Consider the following 12859-nt stretch of genomic DNA (forward strand, 5'->3'; position numbering starts at 1 on the left):
CTGTGCCTCTCCTCTCTTCCTCCAGACTCTGGAGGAACATTTACTTTCATCAGAGAACATAACTTTGGACCACTCAGCAGCAGTCCAGTCTTTTTTGTCTTTAGCTCAAGGCAGACGCTTCTGACGCTGTCTCTTGTTCAAGAGTGGCTTGACACAAGGAATGGGACTGAAACTGAAATAAAAACCTGAAACCCATGTCTTGCATACATCTGTGCACAGTGATTCCTGAAGCACTGACTCCAGCTGCAGTCTACTCTTTGTGAATCTCCCCCACATTTTTTAATGGGTTTCGTTTCACAATCCTCTCCAGGACCATTTAAAGGCCTTTGCAGGTGTTTTGAGTTAATTGGCTGATTAGAGTATGGCACCAGATGTCTTCAATATTGAAGTTGTCACCCACCAATAATGAGTCTTCACTGTGTTTAGGGTACACGTGGAAACTTAATATACTAGATGATCATTATGATCAATGTCTGACCTCACTGCAAAACTTACTGGGAAAAGAGCCAGTTTTTCCTGCAGATCCTCCACCTCCTTCACAAGCACACATATTTTCTTGTTTGTGGGTGTGTGCCATGCACCACCATCTGTGCCACGCCCAGGGCGACAGGGAAGGACACTATTGGCAAACTGTCGGCACAGTGGGCACGTAAATTCCCCCTTGTCAACAGAGAAACCCTGGAGCACCTGGTCATTCTGGAAAAAACACAGGGAAACAACATATATTTAAAATATCCAATCTAAACTCAAAAGCATACACGGACTACTTGACTTTTTATAAGTATCTTCTTCAATCAATCTGTATGACTGATTCATTTCTAGAAATCTGACCCAATAACAGAATATAAACTGCCTTTTAATAGACAACAAAATGGCAAAAAGCCAAGGGGCTTCTGTGATTAACATGCAGCTACAGAATTTAGTCTACATAGGTCTAAAAAAAAAAAAAAGAAAAAAAGGTGATACATAATAAATCTCACACTTAAACTGTAACTTTAACTGTATTAAGAAGGCTGGAATTCTACTAAAGATGCAAACGCTTAATGCATTGTCCTCAGCTTTCGTGAAACCAAGCAATCATTTAATAAGGTCAAGCTTTTTCTCACCCTTAAAGACTCCATGTATGACTTATGGCAATCTATATGCAAAGTGTGTCCACAGGTCTGGACGTAGACACCCCCATCCCATCCTATTGACACAGATTGCAGACAAGAACTCTGCAGAAATCACAAGAAAAATCACAATATTAAAGCATGCAAAAATATCTTCCGGCATTCAACCTGCAGATGCATTTGTTTATTAATGAAGCTCATTACTTGATACCTTTTGGAAACTGGAACTCACTTAACTGGAATTCACTTACATACTCACAATAACAAGAATTTTGGATGCTCAAACTTTTGCAAACAGGCCAAATGTACCTTTTACCTTTTTACTAGTAAACAATGTTTTTTTTTCAAGATATGTTCTTAGGCCAAGAAAAAAGCATTTAAGATATGCATTTACTTTCAACAACCACTCAACATCCTGCTTTTTCTTAAAAGCTTCCACAGATGTAGGAACTTATTTTACTAACCGACATATAATATAATTATTAAGATGCTATTACTCAGACAAATGTAAAACAAACTAACAAAAATACCAAGAAAACAGTTAAACAGTTTAGTGAAACTAGGGATGTTTAACTTAAATCACATACATCTTTAAAGAACTGTTGCATGAGCGTGAGCCTGACATCATGAGCCACGCCACATGTGTCAACAGGGTATATGTGCTCTTCATCACTCGTCGGTAGATTCTTAGGCTCCTTGCTTTTGCAGCGGTGCCCAAGAACTGAAAAATAATCACAGCGGTCAGGGGTGATGACTTTCATTTCTTGTTATGAACTATATTGTGTATTTACACAGAAGGTTTAACAACATTTGAACCTTGAAACCATTTTTCATCTTTCAATTTAGACTTTAAAATATTTTTGGAGAATTTAACTTGGTTGTTCAATATTCAATGATAAATAAGGTTAAAACACTGAAGCTAACAGATTACTTAAGAGGATAATATAATTTGGCAAGTTTCTATACCATTCACAAGCAGAAATACAGTTAAGATTAAACAATCATAAATGTTTTGCATTGATTTTAGAGGTGGTCTAAAACTTTTCTATTACCAGTGCTATTAGGCTAGGTTCATACTGCAGGCTGAAGTGACCCAAATCCGATTTTTTGGCCCCTATGCGACCTGTATCTGATCCTTTAATGACAGTCTGAAAGACACAGATCCGATTTTTTCAAACGCAACCCTGACCACTTCGATATGTGGTCCTAAATCCGATACATATCTGATCTTTTGCCATGCGACTTCAGTCTGAACGACCAGGTCGCATTAATCCGACCTACACGTCATACACATCATTGTTTATAAACTCTTATCTGTAAAGGCGTTCACATCACTCTCCCATCACTCCTGACTGCGACTCCTTACCCACACGTTTCTCTGTATAGACGTTGCTGCCACTGCTCCACAAAATGCCATGGCCAAAAATCTGGCTCTCCTCTTTTGCAATCTCCTCCTTAAAATGATGCCATTGAAAATGTGCTGGCTACGGTTGGATAATAAATTAAAAATTGCAACATTAGCTCCGCTGTTACTGTCCATGTTTACTTCTGCAAACACGAAGATGTCACGCACGCACACTCTCACGTCGTTGTGTCTTCTACGCATGCGGGACACCTTTGGTGCGCATAAGGTTCACACAGGAGATCATATAAAAGTTGCATTTAATTGGAAATGTGAACGGACTCTCAAAAAAAATCGGATTTCACAAAAAAATCCGAATTGAGCATCATGCCCTGCAGTGTGAACCTAGCCTTTGAGAAAAAAGTTAGTCTAGAAGCCTGCGATACCTCAATAAATAAAAAGCATTTGAGAATGAAAGAAAAAGGATGTGGGCAAATGTACCTGAGGATGCTTGAAGAAGAACCACTAGACCTGTTGGTCGATCCTCAGTGGAGGGTCCACTCTGTCCACAGATCACACAGTCGTAGAGAATTTCGGATTCCATAACTTCAGAGGATCCTAAATCCATGGCTGCTTCTGTTTCAGGAGATTCTGTAAAAAAAAAAAAAACACAGGGGGAGGGGGGCAAGGTTCATTTAAACTTTGGTGTAGACATAATTTCACATAAAACCAACGACAGCCAACACCAGTGTTATCGGATGCATGATGGTTGTCTTCGTGTTGGGGTGGCTGGGATTTGTGCTCCGGGGTGGCTGCTAATCGCCCGGGTCTCAGGGTCCCCTGGCCTGCCTCTGACCTTTCCAAAGGCCCAATTGCATTTGCATGATTCACTCTGTATATTCGGCATGCTAACAGTCACTGTGTTGCCCTACGGACTTATAAACTAATAGCTACTTGTGGTTAATTTGCTTGGCACAGCACAGCAGCCAGACCATCATTCTGCTTGCTACGATGCTGGTCAAGACAAGTTTAAAAAAGATAAATAAAAAACAAACAAGTATTGTCACTGGATGTCTCAGACTCTTTGATCCCACTGTATGCACATTAATGCTGACAATATACAAGAAACTCACTCTTCACTAGCCCCATACCATCAGCAGAGCAGCAAAAATTAATTACTGATGTGAAATTAGTTTTAAATGTTAGGGACTGTGTTCAATTTGAGCAGTAAGCACTGCGTGGAAATGTCAAGCTGTGTTAGAAATTGATTTATTGCTTTTTGGAGGAACATGTTCTCAGGAGAGGTCACTGTGTTCCTGGGGAAATGAAAACCGTTTGCACTGGATGTCAATACTAAAGCTTTGGCCTCAGGTCATCCAAACACACAGATGGGTGCGCATGTACACACAAACACACAAACACAGTAGGTAAGGCAGCAATCACACATGTAGCAGCATGAATTTGGAAACCCTCTTGAAAGTATTGAATGAATACAATATTCTTGAAACTTTTACAAGCCTTTTAGTAGAGAATGTGGGTTTTGCTATAAATCACAACAAAAATCAAGTATCACGGGAGCTAGGGCTGGCTCTCAAAAATTACAATCTGACAAACCATTTCCTTTCGCAGAGAGGTTTTGTTAAAATTGTTATATGAGTTTTCATTGAGATGATACAGTAAAACTGATCATGATTTGATGTGCAGTTTAAATAAAGTAGGAATTTGAAATGTTTTAGGTTTTTCTAAATAATCCACAGTGCAAAGTGCCAGCTTTCAGAGAAAAATATATTATTAAGAAAAAGCATTAACTTGATGGGCATATTGGATATTAACTATTTTAGACACAGGAACTGGAACACATTGCTGTGGGAAAGCTGAAGAAAGCCCACCATGTAAAATCCTCAAAAAATGAAAGTAGGTTCTCCTTCCTCCCATTTCAGTTGTATTTCAGTCCAAGTAATATAAATCCAGTCTTGATCTTTAAGTATAGCAACTAAAGTTGGCATGAAACGGGTAGATGGATGTCAGAGCACAGTCCAGCCAGAATGGCCCAACTGAGCACAGCAGCTATTATTCATTTGCTAACCATGCTGCGTCAGGGTGGTCCCTGAGAGCCCTGCCTACTATTAGTGCTTTGATCTTGTGTGCCCTAACTGCCAGCAGGCACCAGCATTCCCATGGGATCACTCTATACTCAATTTCGTTTAAAAGGCCTCCCGAGACCACATGCACAAACTCGGCCCACTGTCACCTTGTGCTAGCGCCAGAAATATAGCAATGATTAGTTTATTTGAGCCAACAGCATTCTTTTTCAAGGGCTATGGAAGCAAAATGCCCTTCAAACAAAGGATGTTCTCTTGTGATTTTGTGCTTTGTAAAGTTCGACCACATATGGAGGGGTGCGCAAAATTTGAAGGCATAAAAAAAAAAAATCAATTGAGAATGACATAGCTGGACTGAATACCTATATACAAGAACACTACATGACATATTACAGTTTTATAAAAACTAAACCAAAATGCAAATGTAGTGTGTGGAAAACTTAATACACCCTTACTGTTTCCACTGGATTAAAAAATTTAAGCAGCAGGGTTAGCAGGTACTGCTGATTAAATGCACCTGATGTGCTTATCATAATAAAGTGTGACTGCATCTGTATAAGTACTTTCAGCATTGTGTTAATACACACCTGAATTCTCATCAGACATCAGCAATGGTCTTAGAAAAGCCATTGTTGCTGTCCATCAATATTAGAAGCGTTATAAAGCAAATTCCAATTAACTTGGGCACACCATTGACAGAAATATAGCAATAATGGTAATTATTCACCAGTGGAATATTTTCACTACTGTATCCAATCTCTCAAGGAGTGGATGTCCCGACAAGTTCACCCCTAAGTCTGACTCTGCAAAGCACAGGTGAGACTGCAAAAAACCCAAGAGCTACATCTCTGACTTGACCGGCTTCAGTCAGCAAGTTCTATGAAAAAGTTCATGACAATACAATTAAAAAAATAAAAAACATGCTGAGCTTGTTTGAGAGGATTACCAGGAGAAATCCCCTTCCCTCTAAAAAGAATATGTCAGCTCAGTTTAAGTTTGCAAAGTTGTATGTGAACAAACCACAACCCTTCTGGCACAGTGTCTATAGAACAGATGGGACCACAGTGGAGATGTCTGACCTTACTGAACAGCTTCACATTTGCAAAAACAGCAGACACAAAATATGATCAAAAACTCTACATACCAACTGTCAAGCACAATGATAGAGGTGATGATTTGAGCTTGTTTTGCCGCCACAGGACAAAACTAGCTTGGAGTGATTATCTCACGTGTAAGCTTGATAACAAAGGCTTTAATAGACTGAACACATCCCTTTACATCTTGTCAGTATGTTAAGCAAAGGTTGTTTTACAACATACCCCCACTGCTTTTTGTTTTCTGCACATCCTGCGATGATGGGAAGTATGGTCTTTGCAAACATATTTTTGCCAGTGGCTGCTGTGAATGCTTTTCAAGTTATATCTCTATAAAGCCCCTCAAATAGTTATACATATTTAAAAAAAAAAATAAGTTGACTTACCAACATCCATGGCCGTTTCCATGAAACTTTTCTGCCTTGATGCAAACTCAGCAAGCAGTTTCTTCTGCCTCTCCCGAGCCCTCTGACGTCTGAAGAAGGAACAAGTGGAAAATGTGTTTAATGTGAATACAGCATTTTGCTTAACAATTCAGTATTAAACAGAAGCCTATAATCAAATAAATACTAGTTTTATGCATATAAGGAAATTGTAAGAAACTCAGACGGTTATTTTTTGCAAATTCAACTAGTCAATTTGCAGAGGGATTTCAATTGTTCAAATGGGAAAAGAAAAATCCTCCATGTATGGGAAAATGTGGATTTCTTACTTATAAGTACGGCTATAATAAAAAGCACCACCACACCAAGGCAATCACTTGGTTAATTTAAGAGCAGTAATCACTGGCCTCCCACATCACAAATGTGCACAGCAGTATCTTAGAAACGATCATGTCTATTGACAAAAATGTCTCTCTGGTCACGTTCTGCATGAATAAAACCTATTTTCCACCTACCAGGGTATACTGTTACAATCACAAGGAGTGTCTGATTTCAACAATGTTCTGTTTTAAAAGTTGAAAAGGTTGCTAATCATTTGATAAATACAGTGAGTTAAGCTTCTGCAGCCCAACAGAGTGAGAGTGGACTGTAAATTAAGTCCCTAATAAGAGGACATAAACAAATGCTGACAGTAACGTCATAGCTCAATAGTTTTCACTAATGGCTTCAGGGGTGCCAACAACCAGCTTGATGAATGGATTCAGTTCTCACTGCCACTGACCTCGTTACTGTCCGACGGTTGCCATGGAAACAGGTCTAGGTTTGTGTGAAAGGAAGAGATTCTACCAGTACATTTTTGGGGATAGTAAAGCTAGTCCCAAAACCCACCAAGTTTTCCTTATTTAAAAAGTGAGCAAAACATTTTCATGCAAAAAGCACTAACAAGAGACGAAATGGAGAGATTTACCATCTTCCAACTTGGCTAGAGTCAAATACTTATCTTTTAAGAGCCTTACCAACCTACCAAGACAGACCAAAAATGAGATTAAATATGATTACTTTCGATGCGACACAATTTTGTGGCAGAGTAATAGGATAATGATAATTGTATTCTGAATTATATCATCAGTGATGGAGGTCTCTTTTCAGATAGTTGAGACACAATATCAGTGCACAATCACAAACATCATTATAGGTAATGGGCAATAACTAAAAAAAATGTTGATACCTGCAGCGAGGGCATGTGGAATTAATACAACATAAATGTCATTAGAGAGAAGTAACAGTAGATAACATTACCTTTCTTCTTTATCCATGGCTTTCTTGTCAGTGGGACTGTTTTTCTTTGGTGGCACTGGAGGAGACACCTTTCCACAAATATCCTGAATGCTACGTTTGATTTGGCAGCTTCGTATGGCTGCCTTGGTAAGGATTCGCTCAATGGCTGTAATGCCATCTCCATGAGCAACGCGGCTCGTGTCCATATCCTCAAGCCAGGAGGCTGACAGGGAGTTCTGCTTGGATGACATCTTCTGATGGAGCTTAATGAGAAGGGACAACATACTTTCTCGTATCTCCAGGATCTCAGTCACCAGTTGTGGGGGTGTGCCTGGTGGGACCCAGCGTGTTGAGGAGCTCTTGGGCCTGACAACTTGGGTGGCCTCACTGTTGCTACGGTTGATAATCTCCTGGAACTTCCTCCTGCGTTCTGCTACGAGGCTGAACACCTGAGCTTCTCGTAGGTTCTAAGAAAACAGCAAACATGCATTTTATTTACATGAAAAATGTAAACATTTTTTATGAGACATACATGGGTTTTTGAATAGGTGATCAATGACTTGGCATCTGGTAGTGTACAGGAAGGTACAATAAACTAATCTGTTACTAAACTTAGAAAAATAAAAATAAAAACAATTTCCAGAGCCTGATGCATACCAAGAACCCAGTTCACTTAGATATCAAGCCAACACTGAAGCAACACAATATGCAAAAAAAAAATACCCCCCCCCCCCCCCCCCCAAAAAAAGTCAGGTTAAACTGCACCTGCATCTATGTGCTTTTGTAAGATCAGTGTTTAAGTGCAAACAACCCATCCTAAAATGACATTACTAGTAAAAGAAAAAAAAAAAAAAAATATGGATTTGGAAAAACAGCTCATTATCATATGCAAACAGGAACAATATAAAGAGAAGTAAAATCAAATACCAATAATGAAATTTCAGCTGACATTTAACCTCTACTGATAGTATTCACAACAACCATTAAACTGAGGAAAATTCAAATTATCCTGATGTAAAGCAGACAAGCCATCTGAAAGATTTGCCATGACCTGACCTGACAAAAAAGGGCCTGAGCTGCACTGTTAAATAAACATACATCATATAGCCCAGTCAAGGCAACATCAATCATACTGACATGCGGTTAAAAAAGCATTTACTTCAAACCTGCATTACACACGTAATTAGTTTCAGCAGTCAACAGGGAGGGAAACTGCTGAAGCGTAGCATTATAGAGACGCACACCAAGGCAGACCTTCTTTGAAAAAAAAAAAAAAAAAAAAATACGTGCACAGAAACAATTTAGGAATAGAGATAAAACAGTCAGCTGAAGCTACTAGTGTCATTTAAGTCATTAGACTTTAATAATAATGGGTGCAGGCAGCTACCTCTCTCCAATTTCCTGAAAGACGCCTGGAGTTCTGTAAAATGAGTAAAGTAAAATAAATAATTGAAAGAGGATATTGAAAGGATGAGAAATATACTATATGCATATCAGGGCATTGCTCAATGATCATGTAACCATTGCCACAAAACGTCCCAATTAGCAAGTCATTTAAAGGTCCCATATTATGCAAAATTCACTTTTTAATGGTTTTGGAACAGTCATACTGGTCCCCCCGCATGTGTAGGAGACCCGTAAGTGTGAAACTCTTTCAGGCGCTCTCTCTCTCCCCTGCTCCACCTCTAGGGAAGTAAGCGCTGAAATGAGCTTGTTTGAAAGCGTGTACGTTATGACGTCATAAGGGACAATAACCACTCCCCACAGAGCGATGGACCCGTCTACCGGCTCTCAAAGCCCGCCCTCTAAAAATCACCTAGCGCCCAGTGTTTTTCCCTCTTCGGCAACCCTCGTTAGCGGACATGGCTAAGCGACAGAAGCACTGTTCTGTTTGTGGCTGCATAAATGAACACGAAAACGTTTTTTTACTTCCATCCACTGAACCCACGAGGACTGAGTGGATTAATTTTATTTTTGGAGGAAATGTACCCGGAAAACTTCCAAAGGTTTTGCATGTCTGTGGCCAGCATTTCAAAGAGGACTGTTTCCACAACATGGGTGCATGGAAAGCAGGCTTCGCCAACCGTTTGAAGCTGAAGCCAGGTTCAATACCAACTGTCCGTGACACAGCTGGAGAGGTAAGAGCAGTACTGTTAGTCTTCTTGCTCGAACTTCTTCAGGAATGGGTTCTGGTGTTCCGGCGTTTGTTTATCCTTCACTACGCTGTAATCAGCGTCTAGTAACCGCTAAGGCCTAACCTGTCAATCACCTCATGACGGGCGATGCGATGGGCGGAGCCAACAGCTGAGCTGCTCCACCAGGGTTCCGCCCACCATAAACGGCACATTTCTGAAGCTGCTAAAAAGAGGGAGGTGAAGAGAAGCCGCTGCACTCAAACTGAGGGTCGATTTGTCCATACCATGGCGGAAATATTTCATTTAGATATTAATGAATGGTCTCAGATTGGGAATAAAGTGTATAATATGGGACCTTTAAGATTCTTAAGTCACAGATATCTACCCAAAATCTGTCAAATCCTGCTTATAATTCAGCTGTTCACGCAAACAGCTAAAAAACAAAACAAAACAATATATTTCAGTGGTTAATTCATAAACTGTCTACTGATTCACCAACACAATTCAATCACACCAATATAGCGTGTACAACTACAGTCAGTTTACAAAATTAACTTACTTGGATTCTTGACTCTTTAAAAATTATCAATCAAACCAAAATGTCTTCAAACCTCAATTTACCTGGCAGTTTATTCATAGGTACATAATCTATCAAATTTAAATCTGAGGGCTTCTGTGTAGTTTCTCAGGCCAGTCAGAACCAACTAATCACTAGGTAGATGGTGCAGAAGTTAACACAACATGTCAACTATGAAAACAAGAAAAATGAGTCTTTTAATCCCCGTTCTTTGCTTAAAATGCCACTTAGCTCCATTATGGTTTTATCTTTGGAGGAAAATATTTATTAAGGAACTACAGTCCTTCTAGGTTGAACTAAGTGTCAAGATGGCTTTACAACAACTATAGCTTCATATTAATAGTTCATACTATAATATTAACCAATTACAGATAAACAGTTTTTAAGCAGTAGTGTTTATAAAAATATGCTTGCAGTACCATGCCTGTATCTTAAACATCAAGCCAGTAGCAAGTTAGTTTAGCACAAAATCTGGAACTAGGATTGTAGTGGGCAAAAATAAATCCAAACTGAACTGGCATCAAAAGTCCTAGGATGCTCTACTTTTCTATAGTGGTTATGGCTATTTATTTAGCAGATACTAATTAAATACAGCAGGTACATAGTTACACTGCTGCCCTACTGGGTGGCTTATTATGCATCTGACGAAAGAAAGGAATAAAGTCTAACGATCACTGGCCTTTTAACTCAAACCATTAGGCTCGAGCATTTAGATGATTAGCTTTCACACTGCTACCACACACAGCTGGGATGATGATATCAATAAAAAGAAATAATAAAATAATAATAAAAACTATAAGTTTATTACAGTGACATTGCTGAAATTGGAATGTCACCAGGTTAGCCTTAAAGGGGTCACTTACCTGGCCATAAGAAGAAGCTTCAGAGCTGGTGCTGGGAGGGGTCTCCCTCTTTATTTCAGGAGCTGTCTCAGGAACTCGAACCCTAACAAAGTTGATGATGTGGTGAAGATTGGATAGGAGATTGGTGCCTGGGAACCAGCTGTCATGACAGTGCTCCTCAATGCAAGGCTCCTGGAGGCATCAGATCAATTGAGGCATGAAACAAAAGCAAGTGGACACAACAGGTCCATGTAAATATATGCATGGTTATAAAAATAATATTGTTACAAGGATGTTCCTATTTAAAATCAGTATGTTTCCATGTTTTGTTTTCTTTTATAAATGTTATCATTTAAACCCATAATAAAAATGGTGATGAAATACAGATCTTTTATTTACTGCAAAGTTTTGAGTATACTATGCACATTTATGATTGCATTATCATTACTCACCTCATCCTCCTTGTTGTCTTGAACCTGGTTGTCCAAGCCCAGTTCAATCAAGTACAGCACCATGCACAGCACGTGCTCAGACATGTTCTGGTGATCCATCCATATCTAAAACATAAAACTTAAAAGTTACACTGAAGTCAAGTTAATAACATTTTTTTAGTCCAGCAGTCAACAAAGTTAATGTATTGAATGAGTTGTATATCATGTACATGTGTTGACTAAATACATATGTCATAGCATAGATATCAATTTTTATAACCTTACTATGAGCTCAGACAACTAAACAACTGCTTCTCTTATCAAATTATGATATACACGTTGTACATTTAATAGTCCAGCAATGAAGCAAAATATAAGTCACAATTAATTAATGGCCAGGTCATGTTACTTTTGCACTAATGGAATGTGCCAAACAAGGGGAAATTGAGATTCTAAGACAGTGGTGTATTATAATGCACAAATATCTTTTAAAAGGCTTACCTTGTAAAGAAGAGTGAATATGACAATGTGCAGTGTCTTGCAGTGCAACAGTCTGATTAAACCTTTGTAACACGAGTGCAAAGGAGTCCTCTCCTTGTACGGTGGCCAAGGGTTGCCAGTATGAATCCCATACTGTTTTAAACTTGGTAGTTTCACCATTCACAAGGAGGAAGAAATGGGCAAAAAAAAAAAAGAGAAGGGACACACAGATCATAAAAATGAACAAAACCAAAATCACTGCACAATAGATTTCAGTGACTGCTAAGCAACAGCTGATAGGCAGCACTCTATTAGTGATGATTGGATCATTATAACAAGAGTCAGACCAGCCTGGCATACAATCCATCATAGTCAAACCGTGTGAACGAGCAAAATGAGGCTACTATCAGACTCTGAGGGTGGCAATGACAGCTTCAATATGTTTGAAGGAGAAAAATGCACAAGTTTAATTTGTACTGGAACAACAAATACTGACCAAGAATAAAGTACACCATATTTTAGTGCAGTTTAGAACAACATAGATCTAGCCAGGAAATAAAGGGTGCTGCTTTACCTCCACTTTTTTTATGAAGGACTATTATATCCCACCTTGACTATTTTTTTTTAGATTAAATAAAGCCAAGGTTCATAAAAACTACAGTGGAAGAATTTGGTGGATTTTTGAGCAATCTAGCCAATCTTAGAATTTACTACAGTCTGAAAAAAGCTAATAAAAACAAAGTCAACTGAGCTAATGTCGTGTGTGAGAGAAGGATCTTTGAAGAGGTCAAATTAAGAGATTTTCCTTCAAAACAAATCCCTGCAAACAGACTAGTTATGTCATAATCCATAACTTTTAACATAACAGAAGCTGAAAACACATGGTTTTCACTTTAAATAATAGTTGCAAAGGTGGCATTACTGAGACTATATCAATATTAAATAAATACAAGTCAAACTCTACCTACAAGTCACCAGATATGTTAATACAAAGAAGCACCTTTTCATGTTTCATGCTAATGCAGGAATTATGCCCTCATTCAAAAAACACTAGTAATAATATCCATTTGAGACAAAGTGAAT

At 38.8% G+C, this 12859-nt stretch overlaps 1 protein-coding gene across 2 annotated transcripts in view; it reads right to left on the reverse strand.

Annotated features, from left to right (window-relative positions):
- ubr3 (ubiquitin protein ligase E3 component n-recognin 3) overlaps positions 1–12859 on the reverse strand; it is a 44329-nt gene that overhangs the window by 17766 nt on the left and 13704 nt on the right. The window contains exons 20-29 of one of the 2 annotated variants that reach the window (XM_042000847.1): positions 11798–11939; positions 11318–11422; positions 10887–11057; positions 8699–8731; positions 7333–7778; positions 6037–6125; positions 2956–3105; positions 1700–1833; positions 1107–1217; positions 496–696 (exon numbers count right to left, since the gene is read on the reverse strand). In XM_042000847.1, the coding sequence (XP_041856781.1) occupies positions 496–696; positions 1107–1217; positions 1700–1833; positions 2956–3105; positions 6037–6125; positions 7333–7778; positions 8699–8731; positions 10887–11057; positions 11318–11422; positions 11798–11939 (1582 nt within the window). The remainder of the gene's footprint in view (positions 1–495; positions 697–1106; positions 1218–1699; positions 1834–2955; positions 3106–6036; positions 6126–7332; positions 7779–8698; positions 8732–10886; positions 11058–11317; positions 11423–11797; positions 11940–12859) is intronic. The other variant, XM_042000848.1, reaches the window with a different exon arrangement.

Source organism: Melanotaenia boesemani, chromosome 12, assembly GCF_017639745.1.
Source record: "Melanotaenia boesemani isolate fMelBoe1 chromosome 12, fMelBoe1.pri, whole genome shotgun sequence".
Classification (NCBI taxonomy): Eukaryota; Metazoa; Chordata; class Actinopteri; order Atheriniformes; family Melanotaeniidae; genus Melanotaenia; species Melanotaenia boesemani.